This window comes from Cannabis sativa, chromosome 4 (genome assembly GCF_029168945.1).
Source record: "Cannabis sativa cultivar Pink pepper isolate KNU-18-1 chromosome 4, ASM2916894v1, whole genome shotgun sequence".
Lineage (NCBI taxonomy): Eukaryota > Viridiplantae > Streptophyta > Magnoliopsida > Rosales > Cannabaceae > Cannabis > Cannabis sativa.
The window spans coordinates 4,179,604-4,200,359 of NC_083604.1; the positions used below are offsets into that span (position 1 = coordinate 4,179,604).

The window sequence follows — 20,756 nt, forward strand, 5'->3', positions numbered from 1 at the left end:
TTAAAAGTTCAAAGGGCATGAATTAGTACATATCAGAATTCAGGAAGTAAAATTCCTAATTAGCCTAATAAAAAATATGCTTTAATTTGCAATGCATCCCTAAAAAAAGTTTGTTGGTGCACCCTCTTTCTGTTTCAGTTTATGGGAGAATTTTTTATCCTAATTTTTTTATAGTCGTGTATGTTGTAGTTATTAATTAATAAAATAACATAGTTCATCAAATAGTCTACGCGAGACTCTTTCATTTAATTTCATGGCTTTAATTGCTCTTTTCCTTTAAGGAAATTTTTATTTACAACTCGTATTTCTTATTTAGGAAACTTATCTTGCAAGAGAATGAATTCTCTTTATAAAAAGTTACCTATGTTTGGAAAACTTAACTTTCCATTTTTTTTAATTGTTAAATTTGGTTTTGTCATGTTTATAGCAAATCAAATAATTTTTATTTGGCAGGTATTGAAGACCAAATTGTGATCTTGATTCTTTTTGGAAAGTTTCCTGTTTGGTCTTGATCTGTTACAGCAGAGTTCGAACTTGATGCTGCAAATTAGGGATTTTTTTAAGAAAATTGTGTACAGCTGGGACAACGTGCTTTGTTTGTATCTACGGTTTCTATGTTCTATAAATAGGACCTAGAGAGCAGCCAAATATTTTCTACCTCTTCTAGTTTCGTTTTTCATACTTTTATCTTTGTGAGGAGAGATTTTCTTTTGTAAAAATCTAGAGTGTTCAGTAAGGTTTTAGTTTTTATTTATTGTTCTTACACAATTATTAGAATAGGTTGAAGAGCTTCATTGAACAAGAGAATGATCTTCGGGAGAAGACTTGTCAAAGCCTTACTTCGGGAGGAAGTAAGCACTCACACATCAAAAGACGGAGGGATTTTATTGTTTGGTGGTGTTCAGAAATCAGATTGGATTTACAAAGGATTGCGGCAAAACTTTAGATGGAGTCTAAACTTGTTTAAGTTAATTGTATTTCGTAATTGTTTGAGACTTTACTAATTGATTTCATTCTCTGGGCGTGGTCCCATGGACTAAGAGTGTTTGAAAGAACACTAATACCACGTATAATTCTCTTGTGTCAAGTTTTTATATTTTACACTGTTATTTCTATTATGTTACTGTAAATTTGTGTTCTATAGTAACAAGTTTCTAATATGTTACTCCATATCTTTACAGTCGTTTTTTTTTACTATTTTTCAAAAAAAATTATTGGCATATGTAAAAATATAATTTTTCAAATCGTGTAAACTAGTATTGATCCTGATGTAAAGAATTTAAAGTTGAAACTGCTAATTTTCATCGACTATATTTGAAATAACAATTTGTAAAAATGATTAAGCAAAAAAACAAAAGACAAATGTGTAAAAAATGAAAGATGTCGTATATTTATTTATTTATTTATTCTTGAATAAATTCATGGAATTTTATTAATGATAATTAATTAAAATAATAGTCTATAATTTAATCAGGACCTCTTTCTCGTTGGACACACAACTAGGATTAAAATTAAAAAAACAAGTAAAATAATCAGCAGCCTAATTTCTAGATTAGTTAACAAAAACACTAAAATATAACTAGATAAAAAAGATTGTAGCATCGCAATTAACTTTAAAAACACTTATATTCTGTTTCATCCATCGCTCAAAAGATACAACAGTAGAAACTGTTGCATCAGGTTCATTCAATCTCGTAGCTTGATCACTCGACTATTATGTAAGGTACGTAACTGCACAACTAACAACTCCTTCAATAGCAAAAAACTTATTATTACTAACCACTAACAATAATTTGATGGTGAACTATCGAAAAATAAAAAACACCAACAAAAAAACAAAATGAACACTAATACTCAAAACTATATCACAAATACAAGACTAATGGTCAGGACCAGCCTTAGGCATAGGCGGACTAGGCATGTGCCTAGGGCCCACTCTTTTCGAGGGCCCAAAATAAAAAATAAAATAAAAAAAATCATTAGACTTTTATAAAGTAATTTTTTTTTTAGCCAAAATATTAAATTTTATTAAATCAAATCAGCTACCAAGATAGCTTCCAAACCAGCAGGGACAAAACCCCCGCGGGAAACACAGCCAGGAATAGAACCAGAAGAACGAGACAAAAAGTTAGCCGCCTGGTTCCCGGACCGTTTAACAAAACTAATTGAAATAGGAAACAAAAGAGAGGATTGCATAAGAGCAACACAATCTGAAACTAAAAGCCCCACCGGAGACAACAAAAGCTTTTTCCGTTGTACGACTTGCACTAGCAGCAGTGAGTCCGACTCCATGACTACACTAGTAGGCACACCCCCCTCAACCCACCTTCCCTTCACCCAACTGAGCGCCTCCTTTAACGGTATAACTTCAGCCAAAAACGGGTCGGGCTCACCATAAGTTTTAACCGCCAGCGCATCAATGAATAAACTATTATGATCCCAAGCAATCCACCCCAAACCGAAACTATTGTCATCCTCAAAGACAGCAGCATCACAATTAACCTTAATCTCACCAAAACAAGGTTTAGCCCATTGCTCACACCCGAAAGTAATCGGACCAGAAATTGGCGACACAACTCTATTTTCCAGCTGAGCATTCTTCCAAGAATCAAGGTAAGTAATTGCAGCATTCACCACCCTCTCTACTGACAAAGCCTTATTATTCCAAACCAAGTCATTACGAGCCCTCCAAACTCCCCAAAGAAGCATAGCAAGCCTCTCAATACGATCCATAGGCTGCACCTTACAAACGTTATCAAACCAGCTGCCAAACACAACAGCTTCACCCCTTCCTACCGACCCTCCCAGCACCTTGTCCAGACAACTCTTAGTAAAAGTGCAGCTAACCATGATATGAAAAACTGTCTCATCCTCCCGATTGCACAGCAAACACAAACTGCTCACGTGGACCCTTTTAGACCGCAGCGCCACAAGAGTAGGAAGACAAGTAAGCCCCCGCCAAAGAAAATTCTTCACCTTATGAGGCAATTTCAAGTTCCAAAACATCCTCCAAAAACCTGAATTGTCTTGAGTATTCCACCTACCATTGCTTACTTGTAAGGCGCGATAAGTACTTTTGACAGAATAATCCCCATGTGTCTCCAACACCCAAAACCAAGCATCCTCAACCGAAGACAGAGACAACGGAATACAACGAATCAAAGCAATATCCCTCTAAATAAATAAATCATGAAGAACTTCCTCATCCCACTTAAGAGAGTCCACTTTTAATAAATTATTGACCTTACAGTCATGAAGAGCCACATGAGAAGAGGTAACATACGGATATTCCTTACAAGGAAGCCAAGGTTGATTGAGAACCGATATAGAAAAACCGGCTCCAACACACCATCTCGCACCCATCTTAACCACAGATTTGCCCCTAGAACACTCCGCCACACGTAGCTTGGATTAGCACCTAGCTCAGCATCAAGAAACGAGGACTGGGAGTAATACCTGGCTTTAAAAACCCGCGCCACTAAGGAACTATTATTTGTCAAAAGCCTCCAACCTTGCTTTCCTAACATCGCTAAATTAAAATCCCTGATATTCCGAAACCCAAATCCCCCTTGGTGCTTATGCAAGCACAGCTTATCACAACTCCTCCAATGAATACCTTGGCCTTGCGACGACTTTGTATGCGACCAATATCTACCCATAAGCTGATCCACATCCTTACAAATCTCCAACAGGATCAAGAAAACACTCATAGCATAAGTCGGTAAAGATTGAATAACCGACTTCAAAAGCACTTCCTTCCCCGCTCTAGACAAGAGTTTACTATCCCACTTGTGAATTCTTTTCCTCACCTTCTCTTTTAGGAAGCGGAAAGTGACATTCTTATTTCTTCCCACCCTACTAGGCAGCCCAAGATACAAACTATGATCATCCGCCGCCCTCGTATGAAGAGTAGACAAAATAAAATCACGAGTCCCGGCATCAGTATTCGAACTGAAGAAAACAGAAGACTTACTAAGGTTCACCTTTTGGCCCGACGCCCGCTCAAAAGTGTTAAGCAACTCCAGGACCCGTTGAGCCTCTTCTCTGTTTTCCTTACATAGAGAAAGTTGTCATCAGCAAACAACATATGAGAAACACAAGGAGCCCCCCTAGCCACCCGACAACCATGAAGCCACTCCCTCTCTTCATACAACCGAATAAGAGCAGACAAACCCTCTGCACAGATGATAAACAGATACGACGATAACGGATCTCCTTGGCGAATTCCCCGAGATGGGATAATAGGACCCAAACTTTCACCACCATGAACAATATTATACAAAATCGTTCGAAGACATTCCATGATCATGTCAACCCAAGCCTCCGCAAACCCCATCCGCAATAAAATAGCTCGTAAGAAAGACCATTCCATCCTATCGTATGCCTTACTCATATCAAGTTTTAAAGTCATACAACCATTCTTCCCTTGTTGCTTATGTCTAAGATAATGTAAGATCTCAAACGAAACAATAACATTATCAGTAATGAGCCTCCCAGGAATAAACGCACTCTGAAACTCCGAGATGATCTTCGATAATAAGTGTTTGAGCCGATTAGCCATGACTTTCGAAATGATTTTATATGACGCATTGCAAAGAGCAATAGGCCTCAGATCGCCCATAATAGAAGGAGACTTCTTCTTTGGAATGAGAACAAGATTAGTATCATTTAGACCCCGAGGCATGACCTTAGATCGGAAGAATCCCTGAACCATCTTAACAACATCCGTACCCACAATATGCCAACACTTCTGATAAAAAGCAGGCGTCAAACCATCAGGCTCAGGTGACTTGTCTGGATGCATTTGGAAGACAGCATGCCTTACCTCCTCCTCCAAAACTGGCTGTAAAAGAGCAACATTATCCTCATATATTATGGATGGTTGTATAACATCAAGAACCTCCGCATAATTCGACCCCCGAGAATGAAAAATATTAGTGTAGTAGTCTACCATAACCTGAGACAGGCCCGACCCCCACTGAACCCAAGAACCGGTCTCATCTTTTAACGCCTGAATGAAATTATTTTTTCTTCTGGAGCTAGCAGCAGCGTGAAAATACCTCGTATTTTGGTCACCCTCCCTAAGCCACAATTGCTTCGATCTTTGCCGCCAAAAGATTTCTTTTTGATGATAGATTTCAGCAAGATGTTTCCTCGCCTCCTTATATTCAGACAGAGACTCCACATCTAGTCGGCCTTTAAGGAGATCAATTCTGGTTTTACAGCTTTGGATTCTCTCCTTAAAATTGTTAGTTAAGCTCCTTTCCCACCCACCAAGAGGACCCTGAATTGCCCCCACTTTATCAACAATGTTACCCGATACACAAGCTTCCCAATGTTCCTGGATAATAGCATAACACTTGGGATCACGCAACCAATCATTCTCAAACCGAAACACCCTCCTAGAATTTGCCTGGAATCGAAAAGATGGATCCAAAAAAAGAAGACAATGATCCGAGGTGGAAAAAACTATGTTAACCAACCGTGCATTCGGAAATAGACTCATCCAAGAAGGGGTATTTATTAAAGTAAAATTAAGTGTATTTTAAACAATAAATAGTCCTAGCTTAGTTAGTTAAGGTGTATGTATTATACAATGTCATGGTTCGAATCCCATAACACTCTTATTCAATTTTTTTTTTATATATGTTTTTTAGGCTTTAAAATTAAATTTGCCTTAAGCCCATATATTCTCGGATAGGGCCGAATTCAACGTTTGAGGGGTACGTTGTTGAAGTCAAATCTGTTACACGTGTAAATGCAATTCTGATTTGGCGCTCTAATCCATTCCATACAGACAACAAAACCAATCTAAATACACATAATAACCCAAAATGGCCAATCCCATTCTCTTCAGTCTACTCTTCTCTCCTTTCACGCCATTTTTTCTTCTTCTTGTTTCGCATTTAAGATAGGATTTACTCCAACTACCACTGCACTACTTCCCTACTTTCTCACCCACCTCTCTTTCTCTTCAAACCCATCCTAAATCCCCCTTCTTTTCTTTTCATTCTGAGATTTGTGGTCGTTTTGTTCTTCTTACATGGCTGTTTGGACTAGAAAATCACTAAATGTTGTCAACCATTTCGTTTCAAAGCTAGGTTTTTTGACCAAGATCAACCGGAGTTCTTCGTCTTATTCTTTCCATCAAACACATCCATTTTCAGATGCGTGTGCTCCAAATCTGAAAATCCCAGCTGTAAATATTGTTAATAATACGCCAACCCATTTCGCTTTTTATCGTTTTGAATCCACCAAAGCTGAGAAACAGTCGGATTCTTTTCATGATTTTTATGCCAATCCACAGGTATATTTAATTTTTCGTATACTGATTTGAATCTTTGGTTCAAAATGTGTGTTTTGATTATTTTTAGACATGCAGATGATCTTGAAAAGGATATTGAATCTTCTTATATGGGAATATAATGATAAAATATAAGATGGTAATTAAAAATATTCTAATTGTCTTCACAGTTGACCTTCTGGATAAAAATTGGAAAGTATTTTCAAAGGTTATTATTTTTTATTGAACTTAGAAATTTAATAAACTATCTATTTGGGGTTGTTTAGCATGTGTTCCTGAAGATAAATCATTTTGTGGAGGCTTGAACTCCCAACAAGAACCAACACAACACCAATTAAACAAGCAAAGATCAGGAATACAAAACAGCAATAAACCAGCAATCATAAACCAGTAATTAACCAGTAACAAACTTGCAGAAAACACTAAAATGGACACAAAGAACTTACGTGGTTGGGCTACATAATCAAGGTGATCATGAGCTTAATCCACGGGAGAAAGCAGCCTTAAACATGGCTGGGATGATGAATTTTATTACTCTGAACAGAGGTACAAAACAGGGATTAAAACCCTGAAGCAACAATGGAGACTAGCTCCTTACAGATTCTCAATCGAGATACAAGACTCACAACTCTCAGTTTCTGTTTCTCTCTTTCTGTTTCTTCTCTCAACCCTCTGAATTTTGTCTTCCACTCATCATCCATAATAGAACACTTCCAGCATTATATATAGGTGTTTAGGCTAACTAACTTAACTGAAAAACAGTTAAGTTAGTTGGACAGATATTACCAACTGTCAAAACTGACAGTAACACTGATTTTAAGTGTTCAAACCTCAACAATTCCACCTGGTTTGATCACTTGAAATCTCTGAAGTTTCCATTGAACAATGTAGACTGCTTTCTAATTCCAATATAGGTTGTCTCCAATATGAGACATGTCTTTTAGTTTACACTTAGTAAGTTTAGACAATGTCTAAACTTGTCACCCGTGGTACTCTTTGTGAAGATGTCTGCAGGGTTATCATCAGTCCCAATCTTCTTGACTTGAACTTGCTTAGAGCTGATTATGTCTCGAATGAAGTGTAGTTTTATGTCAATGTGCTTTGATCTCTCATGAAACATGGGATTTTTCATGAGATGCAGAGCACTTTGATTATCACAGAAAACAGTGATATCATCAGAGTTTATTTCCATTTCAGATGACATTCCCTTGAGCCAAATTGCTTCCTTGATGGCTTCTGTAGCAGCCATATATTCAGCCTCAGTGGATGACAAAGCAACCACTTTTTGCAAGTTCGATTTCCAGCTAACACATCCTCCATAAACAGTGAACACATATCCAGTTAATGATCTTCTAGTATCAATGTTCCCTGCATAATCCGAATCTACATAGCCAGTAACATCACCATGTATTTGATTTTTACTGTCAAATACCAAACCAGTGTTCAGAGTACCTTTAATGTATCTCATTGTCCACTTGAGTGCAGACCAATGTTTCATTCCAGGATTTGCCAAATATCTGCTTGTGACACTCATGGCATGTGCAATATCTGGTCTTGTACACACCATTGAGTACATTAGACTTCCTACACAACTAGCATAGGGAACACTGCTCATGTGTTTTCTTTCAGCATCAGTTGTTGGAGATTGAGTAGCAGATAATTTGAAATGCTGTGCTAGTGGTGTTGATACAGCTTTGGAATCTTGCATTCCAAACTTGTCAAGAACCTTCTTGAGGTAATTGCTTTGAGATAGAGTAATCTTGTGAGGTCTTTCTCTTTTTATATCAATTCCCAGTATCCTCTTTGCTGTTCCCAAATCCTTCATCTCGAACTCTTCACATAGCAGGTGTTTTAACTTGTCAATTTCTGTCCTTTCCTTCCCAACAACCAGTATATCATCAACATACAAAAGCAAATAGATTTTGTTAGCAAAATAAACACAAGGATCATAGTTGCTCTTACAGTAGCCAATCTTACTCATGTATTCATCGAATTTCAAATTCCATTGTCTAGGTGCTTGTTTAAGGCCATATAGAGATTTCTTCAAGAGACAGACTTGATCTTTGTCTTTGGTTTCAAATCCCTCAGGTAATTGCATATAGATCTCTTCTTCTAGGTTTCCATGTAGAAAGGCTGTTCTTACATCCATTTGATCCACCTCAAGATCAAATTTAAGAAATTTACTTTGACAGTATCATTCTTATTGAGGCTTGCTTGACAACAGGTGAGAAGATTTCATTGAAATCTACCCCTTCTTGTTGAGTGAAACCCTTAGCTACTAACCTAGCTTTATATTTCTTTGAACCATCATTAGAATCACCTTCCTTTTCTCTGAAAATCCACTTGCAGCCAACAACTCTCTTTCCAGCAGGTTTCTTGACCACAATCCAAGTTCTGTTCTTTCTAAGTGAGGTCATTTCTTCTTGAATTGCTTGTAACCATGCCTTCCCATTCTTACCATTCACTGCTTCATAGAAACTTGCAGGTACTGAGCTGTCAATTTCATCAGCAACAGTAAGTGCAAAAGCAATGAATTCTGCATATCCAAGTCTATCAGGTGGCTTTGTTTCTCTTCTTTCTCTGTCTCTGGCCAACTGATAGTTGCTGAGATCCTCCTGGTCATTTCCTGTTCTCTCTTGTTCTTCTTCAATTTGAATTCCTTGTGTCTGATCTGAATCATTTTCTGGTTCCACCTCAAGCTGTAAACTGCTTGAATTTGTGTCTGCAGCAGGAGCAGTTTCAGTCTGTGTTGAGGTTGTTTTCATGGCCATCTCATCCTCTCTAAACACAACATCCCTACTTATGATACATTTCTTAAAACCATTTTCAAGACACCATAGCTTGTATCCCTTGATCCCATCAGGATAGCCTAGGAATAGACACTTGATAGCTCTAGGTTGAAGTTTGTCTTGCCTAATGTGTGCATAGGCTGTGCATCCAAATACCTTTAGATGCTCATACTTGGGAATTTGACCAGTCCACATTTCTTGTGGAGTTTTGAAGTTGATTGCTGTTGAGGGACACCTGTTGATTAAATAACAGGCTGTCTTTAGTGCTTCTCCCCAAAACTTCCTTTCCAAACCAAAGACTATTCAACATACATCTTACTCTTTCAAGAAGAGTTCTATTCATCCTTTCAGCCAATCCATTTTGTTGTGGATTTTTGACAACTGTGTTGTGTCTTCTAATGCCTTCTTTTGTACAGTAACTTTTGAACTCTTCTGAGCAAAATTCGAGTCCATTATCAGTCCTTAAAACCTTAATGTAACACCCTGTTTGTTTCTCAATCATTGTTCTCCAATTTACAAAGGTTTCAAATGCTAGATTCTTATTTTTAAGCAAGAACACCCAGACTTTCCTAGAGTAATCATCAATGATACTAAGGAAATAGTTTGCACCCCCTAATGTTTGAATCTTAGAAGGGCCCCATAGGTCTGAATGTATGTAGCTTAATTTTTCTGTAGTTGTATGCATTCCTTTAGGGAATTTCACTTTGCAACTTTTCCCTAACACACAAGATTCACAGAATTCTAGTTTTTCTTTTAGACCACCTTTGAATACACCTTGTTTGTCAAGTTCCATCAATCCTCTTTCACTTACATGTCCCAGCCTAAGATGCCACATTTTTATACTATTCACCAGTGATTTGTCTATTACTGGTGCAGCAGAACCAGTAACAGAGTGTCCATCAAGAAAATAAATTCCATTTTTGAGTTTGCCTTTGGCAACAACAAGTGATCCTCTAGTAACTTTCAGTGTGCCATCATCTATCTTAACAGTATAGCCATTTTTATCAAAAGCACCAATTGAAAGTAAGTTTCTCTTTAGATCAGGTACATACCTTACTTGTTGCAGAGTTCTAATTTCACCATCATGCATTTTCATTTGTACTGATCCAATTCCTTCAATCTTGCATGATTTGTTGTTTCCCAATAGGACACTTCCACCTTGTTCATTAGACAGTGTGTTGAACAGTTTGTCATTTGGTGTCATGTGAAATGAACAACCCGAGTCTAGTATCCATTCTTCACCAGACTTTATGCTTGATGCAACAAGCACATCAGCAGACTCATAACCATCAGCAGCTAGGTCAGCTTCTCCCTTGAACTTGCTTTTCTTGTTTTGCTCTCTCTTCAATTTGGCTTTGAGAGCAAGACAATCATCCCTAAAGTGCCCTTCCTTTTTGCAATAGTAGCATTGTTTCCCTGCTGCATTTCTTGAACCAGATCTTGCCTTGTATCCTCCATTCCCATGATGATTCTTGTTCCCTTTATACTCTCTTTTTGTGCTTCTGCCTCTGGTGAATAAACCTTCCCCATTTGATTCAATCTTGTTGTCATCCTTTCTTTGAATCTCTTTAGAACTTAGGGCAGCTTTGACTTCTGTCATGGTGAGTGAGTCTTTCCCATACAGAATAGTGTCAACAAAATGTTCATAGTTTTTAGGCAATGAACTTAGCAAAATAATTGCTTGATCTTCATCATCAATCTTTACCCCAATGTTGCACAGATCCAATACAATCTTGTTATAGTCATCAAGATGTTTTCTTAATTCCTTTGATTCATCCATTCTTAGAGTGTACAGTTTCTTCTTGAGATATAGTTTGTTGGCTAGGGATTTCTTCATGTAAATCTCAGATAGCTTTTCCCACAATCCCAAGGCTTTCTCCTCACTTGAGACTTCTCTTAAAACTTCATCACCCAAACTGAGCAAAATTGCACTGTGTGCTTTAGTTTCTATTTCGAACTTCTTCTTCTTATCATCAATAGCTGCAAGAGCTTCTAGATTCAAGGCCTCTGAAATACCTTGATGTACCAACAGTGCTTTCATTTTGATTCTCCATAGACCAAAGTCATTGGTACCATTGAACTTGTCAATTTCAAACTTTGAGCTGGACATTCTTGATCTTCTTGGTGAGTTCTTTGAAGAACTGATTTGATTCTTGAACAACCGAGATTAACCTCGGCTCTGATACCAATTTGTGGAGGCTTGAACTCCCAACAAGAACCAACACAACACCAATTAAACAAGCAAAGATCAGGAATACAAAACAGCAATAAACCAGCAATCATAAACCAGTAATTAACCAGTAACAAACTTGCAGAAAACACTAAAATGGACACAAAGAACTTACGTGGTTGGGCTACATAATCAAGGTGATCATGAGCTTAATCCACGGGAGAAAGCAGCCTTAAACATGGCTGGGATGATGAATTTTATTACTCTGAACAGAGGTACAAAACAGGGATTAAAACCCTGAAGCAACAATGGAGACTAGCTCCTTACAGATTCTCAATCGAGATACAAGACTCACAACTCTCAGTTTCTGTTTCTCTCTTTCTGTTTCTTCTCTTAACCCTCTGAATTTTTTCTTCCACTCATCATTCATAATAGAGCACTTCCAGCATTATATATATAGGTGTTTAGGCTAACTAACTTAACTGAAAAACAGTTAAGTTAGTTGGACAGATATTACCAACTGTCAAAACTGACAGTAACAATGATTTTAAGTGTTCAAACCTCAACACATTTTTATTTATTGTTGATCTTATCACTATGATTGGGACAGAATGTTTGAAATTCAACTTTTTATGTTATGTGGCTTAGAATATTGTGGCCTTTCTTTCATAGTTTTATATATTGATCCAGAGTTTTGTGCAAAGGATGATAAATGAATATACATGTGCTATACACAAATAGGCTGGCAGAGTCAAAGTCAATATGTATCTATAAGCCGCTATGAAGATATAAACAATAATAAAAGTAAAAAATTTCTATGAACATCTTGTGTCAGAGCATACTATTTCCAGTGAATAAAAGATTGGATCTCCTTGCTTATATAACATATCTATGTGTTGACAATTCATTTTGTGTATCATTTCACACAGGCAATCTTTTTTAACAGAAATGCCTTTGTTTGGAATTGGAAACAATTATTCTGATGTATACTCAATCTTTGTATTAAAGAAATTGCTCTGTTAATATAGATGATGAAGTTATTAAACTATTGATGGTTCCTCTGTTTTGGGACCACACAAGAAATTATGAAGTTTCTAATTTGGGTTTAGTGAAAGAACTTACTAGAGGCTAATGTGTTCATTGTTTTCTTCCTTATAAAAGAAAATTAGGCTAGCATTTAGGTAGTTCATTTGAACTTGCATCTGCTATTATCCTTGGTTTGTTGTCTAACTGCTATAGCTGGTTTGTTATCTTGCTATGAATGTAATTTTGGTCTGAGAAGAGAAATAAAAAAAGGAGACAGAACTATTTACTTCTGAGCAATAAGACATGGTTAACTCATTAAATTAATAGTAGATGCAAGAACATGACAGCTCTTCATAGCTGATACCTATAATGAATTATGCTCAAATGTTTTGTGCTTTCTAAGGTTTCTATTGTGTGTGACAGGTCTTGGATTTCTCAGGAGGAAAAATTGCATTCACTCCCGAATTGAAGTTCATATCTGAATCTCCTGAAGAGAGGGTACCCTGCTATAGGGTCCTTGATAACAATGGGCAGATTATTTTAGGCAGCACTTATGTACAGGTACCTCAGAACTTCACATGATCAAACTTAAATTGGTCTATAAATTTTGAGTATAATGAGGATAAGTGTCAGAGTTGTGACCGATTACCTATTGATTTAAATAGGTAAATAAAGAAGTAGCTCTGAAAATGTACAGTGAAATGGTCACACTTCAAGTGATGGATAATATTTTCTATGAAGCTCAAAGACAAGGGAGAATTTCCTTTTATCTAACCACAATTGGAGAAGAAGCCATCAACATTGCATCTGCTGCAGCACTAACTCTTGACGACCTTATCTTTCCTCAGGTTACTGCATACTTTCATATATTTTGATTTACCTATTTTGTTTAACATTTAAGTATGGTAGGGCTGAGAATAATGCTAGAATTTTCCTTATTACGGATGCAGTATCGGGAACCAGGAGTTCTATTATGGCGTGGTTTCACCCTGCAAGAATTTGCAAATCAGTGTTTTGGTAACAAAGCTGATTACGGGAAAGGCAGGCAAATGCCTATACACTATGGATCTAACAAGCTCAATTACTTCACCATCTCATCACCGATCGCGTATGATTTTGAGAATGTACTCTGTAAAGTAAATTATGTAAAACATTTAAAGTGCACCATCATATCTTTCCATCTGTTTTGCAGTACACAAATTCCTCAGGCCGTTGGTGCTGCATATTCATTAAAGATGGACAAAAAAGATGCTTGCGCTGTAACTTATTTTGGTGATGGCGGGACAAGTGAGGTAACATCCTATTTCCATCAAGATAATGAACTCATTCGTTTTTACATGGTTTTCTAACAGTTGAAGCAATGTAGGGTGACTTTCATGCGGCTTTAAACTTTGCGGCAGTTAGGGAGGCACCGGTTGTATTCATCTGCCGAAATAATGGTTGGGCTATAAGTACACCAACAGAAGATCAATTTCGAAGTAATTTTTCTTTTATTTTCCCTTTGCTCTACTAATTTGCCAACTATTACAAAATGTTTGTTAATATCTAAGCAATAACATTTGTTTCTTTCTAATGTATTATGTCGGTGGTATGTCTTTCATTGATGTATAGGTGATGGCGTTGTTGTTAAGGGCCAGGCATATGGAATCCGAAGTATTCGAGTAGATGGTAATGATGCGCTTGCAGTGTACAGCGCTGTTCATGCTGCACGTAACATGGCAATTCGTGAACACAGACCAGTCTTAATTGAGGTAAGGCCACAATTGATGAAATTTGGCATTTTTAGGAGGCAAATTTTGAAATTAAGAAGCTTCTCACTTTATTTGGTTTCCATTTACAGGCACTAACCTATCGAGTGGGACACCACTCAACATCTGACGATTCAACCAAGTACAGATCAGCGGAAGAGATTGAATGGTGGAGATTGTCACGTGACCCTGTTACTCGGTTTAGACAATGGATCGAAAGTAATGGTTGGTGGAATGCTGAGGCTGAATCGGAGCATAGACACAATGTGAGAAAACAGGTAAGTAAGAGATACTGGTAGAACCAAGACTGAAATGACTTCCAGAAACAATCATATACTCATTTATTACTCAATTATGAACCTAAGAAAGTTTGAAGTAAACCATCATTTAAAGAACTAGCTCAATGAGGCCTAGGATAAAAGATTTTATATTAGGAGTAAAATTGTTTAGATTAATAGCTTTTGAAAACTTTGACCCTTTATGGTGTTTGGTTGTGTAGATGTTACAAGCAATTCAAGTGGCTGAGAAAGTGGAGAAACCAGCAGTTGCAGATCTTTTTACAGATGTCTATGATGTTCCTCCCTCCAACCTTGTTGAGCAAGAGAAGTTGCTGAGGTTAGCTGTCAAAAGATATCCAAATGAATACCCATCAGATGTTCCTCTCTAGTATATATACATACATATATATTTATATACATATATATGTAGCTGCTGCAACTTTGAGGCCCTGAAATCTATCGATATAATATTATGTTCTGCTTAATGGCAATAGTACTAGTGCCAAGGCCAAGTTATGCAGACTAAGAAACTGGCCTGAGACTTAGTATGACATTTTTAGAAACAAATGTATAAGTAGCTTTACACTGATGTAACATGGAATGTTCAGCTATAATTAAACATAACAAGCAATGGTATGATATAAATTGTTTCATCATGTTCAACTTCATGTTACAAATATTTAGGGAAAAAAAACACTTCATGTTACATTTTTATAAAAATGATGATGAGCAAATACAAATAACATGTTAAATACAAATATTTAGACATATCAGTAGATTTTAGAGGAGCAAGTATTTAAGAACAAGTCGGGTATTTATGTGATTACATTTTTGTTGGAACTTTTAACAAAGTTAATGATTTTTTTTTTACAAAAATAAGATTTTTGTTGGTGCTTGATATGGAGTCTTATGAGTGATATGTGCATTTATAAGGGATATGAACATTATTTATAATGGTATATACAAAATGCAACTTTGGCACTTGTGTTGGTCCAATAATGGATACTCAATTTTGTGCAAATGGGTAAGAACTCATACGAGCGTGCCACCGCCGTCGTCTATCCGATTTGAGTTCACATTATCTTTTACAAAAAAATTATTTAATAAAAATTGATAGTATTATTTTATTTATTTAAATTAAGAAAACATGTTTAATTAAATTCATTACGATTACAATATTCGGAAGTGTCGTGAACGCCTTAAAGACAGCAGTCTAGTTTGTGACTCAACCCAAAATGTCATTCGATAATAACGTTTATAACAATTTTAAGACATTCGTTCTCTCATGACTACTACTGATGACATTTTTGGTTCTATCTTTGATATTAACAAGAATTTTCGTTTTGAGGGTTTGCATGTTAACTGTTAATGACAGAAGATAATTATACATATATTTTCTCTATGAATAAATATGCGTATGTACCTATTGTGTCTGAGACTCTTCATACTACCGAGAAAAATAATGAAGTCAAGAAATATGAATAGCAAGTTAAGAAAAGAGACTCTTGTGTAGAGAATGATTTCCTTTGTAAGAATTTTATTTAAAATGGTTTTTCTAATAATTTGTATGACTATTATAATTCTGACAAATTTGCCAAAAAAATATCAGTATCATTAACAAATATGATAATGAGGTGGCTAGATTAAAGAAATATGCAGTTAGCCACTATCTGAAGTATCAAATGATAGATGATAAATCAATCAAAGTCCAGTCTCATGAGCTTCAAAAAATAGTGTTTATGTTGTTGTTAAGTTTATCCAGATATCTATTCTATATAAAGTGTGCCTATATAACTAAAATTCTTGGTTTATGAGAAATTCATTGGTGACTTTTTATTTTTATTTAATAAAATAATAAAATATTATTTATATATAATAAAATAATAATAAAACAAATCCTATTAATATTTGAACTGATATTTAGCATATTCTAACTCTACATATAATCACAACTATAAACCGCATATACAATTAGTTTGTTGAGAGAGATCAGGAAAAAAACAAATTATAAATGGATTTTTTTTTACCAAATCATCCCCCAATTTTTAAGATTAATTTTTTATTTTCTAACATTTTGGGATTTTTGTCTCCTTATTGAATCTTTTCAAATCTGCATTGTTTCTATCAAAATTAATGAGCTCACATCGTTGTTGTGTTATACGGAGACTAAACTATGCCATTTGTTATGTTTAACATTCACATCAAAAAACATGTTGTTATATTCTATATTTGGATTATGTTAAAAATTTGATCTTATAAAGAATACGTTTAATTAGCTTAATGTGTTTTACTATGCAGTATATTCATATACAGTCTTTTTTCTTTTCTATCTTGGAAAGAATAGTTAATGAATATAATATATAGCTTTTTTTTTGAAATAATATATAGCTTTTTTTCACTCTCTCTAATATGAAATAACAAAAAAAAAACTGAATTATCCATGCGCGTTGGGTCTACATGAGTCAAAAAAATCATAAAATTATCCTTTACAAAAATATACACTGATATTTTTTAAAACTTTTTTTTGATGATCTTAAAAAATATTATAAAAATAATATCAAAACAAAAAAAATTACTTACCCTAATTTCGTTTTATCTTAAGAAAAAAGAAAATTATTTTTCTAATTATTTTTTTTTCACTGGAAAAAATATTTTCGTGTACTGGTGTCCAATTAATGGATTATACTGCAGAGGTGTAGTTTTAAAAAAATAAAATAACTTTACTTGTCTTTCATAAGTAAATTTTTTTTAATTAAATTAATTATGCACACCATGTCTAATCATCTTAAATGAAAATAAATAACTATTTGCAGGAACATCGCCGCTTTGTTGACACTACCATATTCGATTTATACACAAAAAAAATGGACAATCCAGTTATATACAGACTCGGTTAGAATGAAAAGTGCAAAATAAAAAATTATACTATTATCTCTGTCGAAGCAAATGTTATCTTCAATTATCAATAATTTAGAGATTAATTTTTAATTTTCTTTTTATCTTACACACATTGTGTTTCCTTAAGTATTTGAACATCAATTTTTAGTTTATTTTTGGATTAACCTAAGAACATATTTAAATTATCAAGCTTTTTTAAACACTAATATACTGCATTCGGTATTTACTTTTTATTTATATTAAAAATAAAATGGTTTATTAGAAAAATAAAATAGTTTATGAGAAATCCATGGGTCACTTTTCATTTATATATAATAAAATAAATCCCATTAAATTCAAAAAAATATGATTGGGTTTTTGCTGTTGTACATCTAACGATTAGGTTTTTTTTAATTATTTATAGTATTCCTTTTCCTATTACAATTTGGACATTCCCATGAGATCACACATAATATTCCAATCCGCACTTCACTTTTTTCTTCTTCACAACTTAATAACAAAATATATAAGTAATAATAATAATAAAAAAGAAGCGTGACTTTTATCAAAGTTCACAAAACCAAGCATCAATGGCAAAAAAAACCCAACAAAGTTTACAGCTAATAAATGATTCTAAGTGCTCGGCATATGCATTAGTTTCCAGGAGTAAAGTTTTTTAAAGTTACGTAATAATTTACATATATGTTGCAAACACAATATACAAAAAATAAAGAAGAATATGGAAGAAAGAAGAGACCATTATTCACATCTAGAAAGGCAGTGGAGATAATAATAGAAACTTTTCATTTTTTTTTATCATTTTTTTTCTTTTTGAGTAAAGATAAATATGAAATTTTAATCGCATAAAGTTTTATTTTAATCAAATATAGTATTTTAAAATAATTTAATAGTATTTTGTTATAGAATACTATCACTTTTTGTTAAACATGGTTTTCACTTTTTGTCGACACTACCATATTCAATTTATCAACGAAAAAATAGACAATCCAGATATATGCGGACCCGGCTAGAATGAAAAGTGCAAAATATAAAAATTACACTATTGTCTCTATCGAAGCAAATGAAGATTGAAATCCACCAATGACTATCATTAGTTTTCTTATCTACAATTTTTAGACAAATGCTATCTTCAATTATCAGTAATTTAGAGATTGATTTTTAATTTTCTTTTTATCTTACACCAATTTAAGTAATGTTTCTTTAAGTATTGGAACATCAATTTTTAATTTATTTTTGGATTAACTTAAGAACATATTTAAATTATCAAGCTTTCTTAAACACTAATATATTGCATTCAGTATTCACTTTTAATTGACAACATTATAAAATATAATATTTAGATACACATAATACTAATCTCACCTAATAATTAATAATATTTTTTCTTTAATTTTTAATTGTATCACTTTCAAATAACATAGAAAAAAACTAGCATAAATTTAGTATACGTGCCTCGCACGTAGTTTTTTCCTAGTATATATATATTTATATATGTAAGGGATAAAAATAATCTTGAGGGTATTAAAGTAATTTTACTATTTTAAACAACGAATGACTAATAAGATGATTTGGCAGGAATAATACAAAATGCATCTATCATTAAAAGGGAATGTAGAATGATGACTCAAAACTCAGAGAGTGGAGTAGAGCTCGAGAAGCTAAGATAGTAGAGTCTGAAGAAGCAAATTAGGAAGGAGAGAGCACGAATGAAGAGGAGTAGAGCAAACTCACGTAAATCTCTCAGAGCAGAGGAGGAGCATAATCCATCAACCATTCTTGCTTATAAACAGGAGACCCATCATTAAAAAATAGGGATAGATTCTTGATCACACCAGACAATTCAAAACTCTACCAGAATACATCTCCAACATACTTTTCATTCGAAAGTTGGATACGAAGAAAGGAATCATTGATACATAGGGGAATTGTGTAAACTAGGAGAGTTATTTACTAAGATTATATCAATCTTGGCGTAAAGAATTCAAAGTTGAAATAAAAAATTTATTGTTGAGCAAATTTTTAGCATCAACAGTTGGCATCGTTTGTAGAAATTATCACTAGAGCAAAAAGCTGAAGACTAGGGTACGATCTAGGATAGGATTTAAGAAAGCGTCAGAGAATGCACAGAAAGTAATAGCTCCCAACGAAGAAGATACCTCGAACCTGATCATTGATCTTATAATTGCTCCAGCTACAGAGATGAAAGAAATAAGCCAAAGGATGACTGAGCAAGATAAGCATAATGAAAAGACGCGACATCTCGTAAAAGAAAAGTTCAGCAAGAACAGTGCATTACTAAAGAGAGGCGTCAACATGATCAGGATGAAAATCATCAACATCATCAGGACATCATTAAATTTATGCAAAAGATGACAGATGCATGTGAAAAGGTGGACAAAGTACAAACTTAGCACAATGTTGGGCAAACAAGTTATTTAGGACCACCAAAAATACAGTAAAAAATGAGAAGCCAACCAAAAATGGTAGCAAAAGGGAATTAAGTGTTGGAAATATTATTATAAGATTGCAAGTAATTCACAAATTTTCATTATTTCATAATCAAATAAAATAAGGAAAACATAAAACAAGTTTCTAATTGTTTACCGAGATTTTTAGAAACTGATTAAACTTAGAGCTAAGAAATTAAATAGACTAATAAAGATGGAGATAGATCTTTTTACGTGGTTTGAGTGTTAATTAACCCTAAGCCATGAGTCACTTGTATTTGGACGAATGACCTTAATGTATTATAATAGAATTTTACAAGCTCAAGAACTCTAACTTCTTGCTATAGTGTTTTCTCATTTTTTGGTTTTCTAACTCCTTAGATTCTAACCCTTTGCATGAAGGTATAATATCATTAATCAAATTCAAAGTTATCTTTATTTTCTGGTTGCGACCAGAATTAGAAGTTATCTTTCGAAATAGTAACCACTTCAATTAGTGATCTTCGGGCATGTCCCTTGGCGAAGAGAAATCTAATTTGTTGTGGTTCAGCTCAATAAGTAAAGCGAGTTATTCATCCCAATTTCTTCAACTCGCTGAGTTTTACATGTTATTAAGGGGGTTTTCATCTCCTCTTTTTCTTTTCCCACTAAATTCACTTATCTTGTTAGAATTAATGGGAATTGTGTCAATTATGTTGGTGGCAACATTACTGAAATCATATGCCATTTCAGAATTAGATTTAAGTCATTTCAATTCTGAACGAGCTTCTTCTTTTCGTATGTATATAAGGGCTCGCTTTTTTAAACTCAATAATTGACCTGACAGGTCTACCTTGTAAGTCATCCAATAGCTCGCCACCAGCTGCGATTCTAACTTGCAAGGCAGTTAATTGAATACTATCAATCAGGTTTCTCGCCTTAGCTACTGCTGTGTTAAAGTGATGTAAAAATGCTTTCAGTGATTTACCGAGTTGTTGCTTCACATTAGACAACAAAAAAAGCCTTGGGTTTTCTGCTTCTCGTAGTCTGAAATTGTTTTTGAATTAATTTTTGAGATAGTTATCCCAACGAGATTATTGAATGTCGAGTAAATTTA

At 34.5% G+C, this 20,756-nt stretch overlaps 2 protein-coding genes across 2 annotated transcripts; one reads left to right on the forward strand and one right to left on the reverse strand.

Moving 5' to 3' along the window:
* Window positions 1-2,028: 2,028 nt before the first annotated feature.
* Window positions 2,029-5,506, reverse strand: LOC133036597 (uncharacterized). The gene is made up of 3 exons (XM_061113107.1): window positions 4,097-5,506; window positions 3,249-4,052; window positions 2,029-3,174 (listed from the first exon to the last, which is right to left on the reverse strand). The coding sequence occupies exons 1-3, from the start codon at window positions 5,504-5,506 to the stop codon at window positions 2,029-2,031; spliced, it is 3,360 nt and encodes a 1,119-aa protein (XP_060969090.1).
* Window positions 5,507-5,822: 316 nt separating this feature from the next.
* LOC133036622 (2-oxoisovalerate dehydrogenase subunit alpha 2, mitochondrial) lies at window positions 5,823-14,978 on the forward strand. Its single transcript, XM_061113174.1, has 9 exons — window positions 5,823-6,307; window positions 12,713-12,850; window positions 12,955-13,137; window positions 13,240-13,397; window positions 13,482-13,581; window positions 13,656-13,767; window positions 13,901-14,040; window positions 14,130-14,315; window positions 14,537-14,978. Exons 1-9 carry the CDS (start codon window positions 6,044-6,046, stop codon window positions 14,702-14,704), a joined length of 1,449 nt encoding a protein of 482 aa, XP_060969157.1. The 5' UTR covers window positions 5,823-6,043; the 3' UTR covers window positions 14,705-14,978.
* Window positions 14,979-20,756: the final 5,778 nt, after the last annotated feature.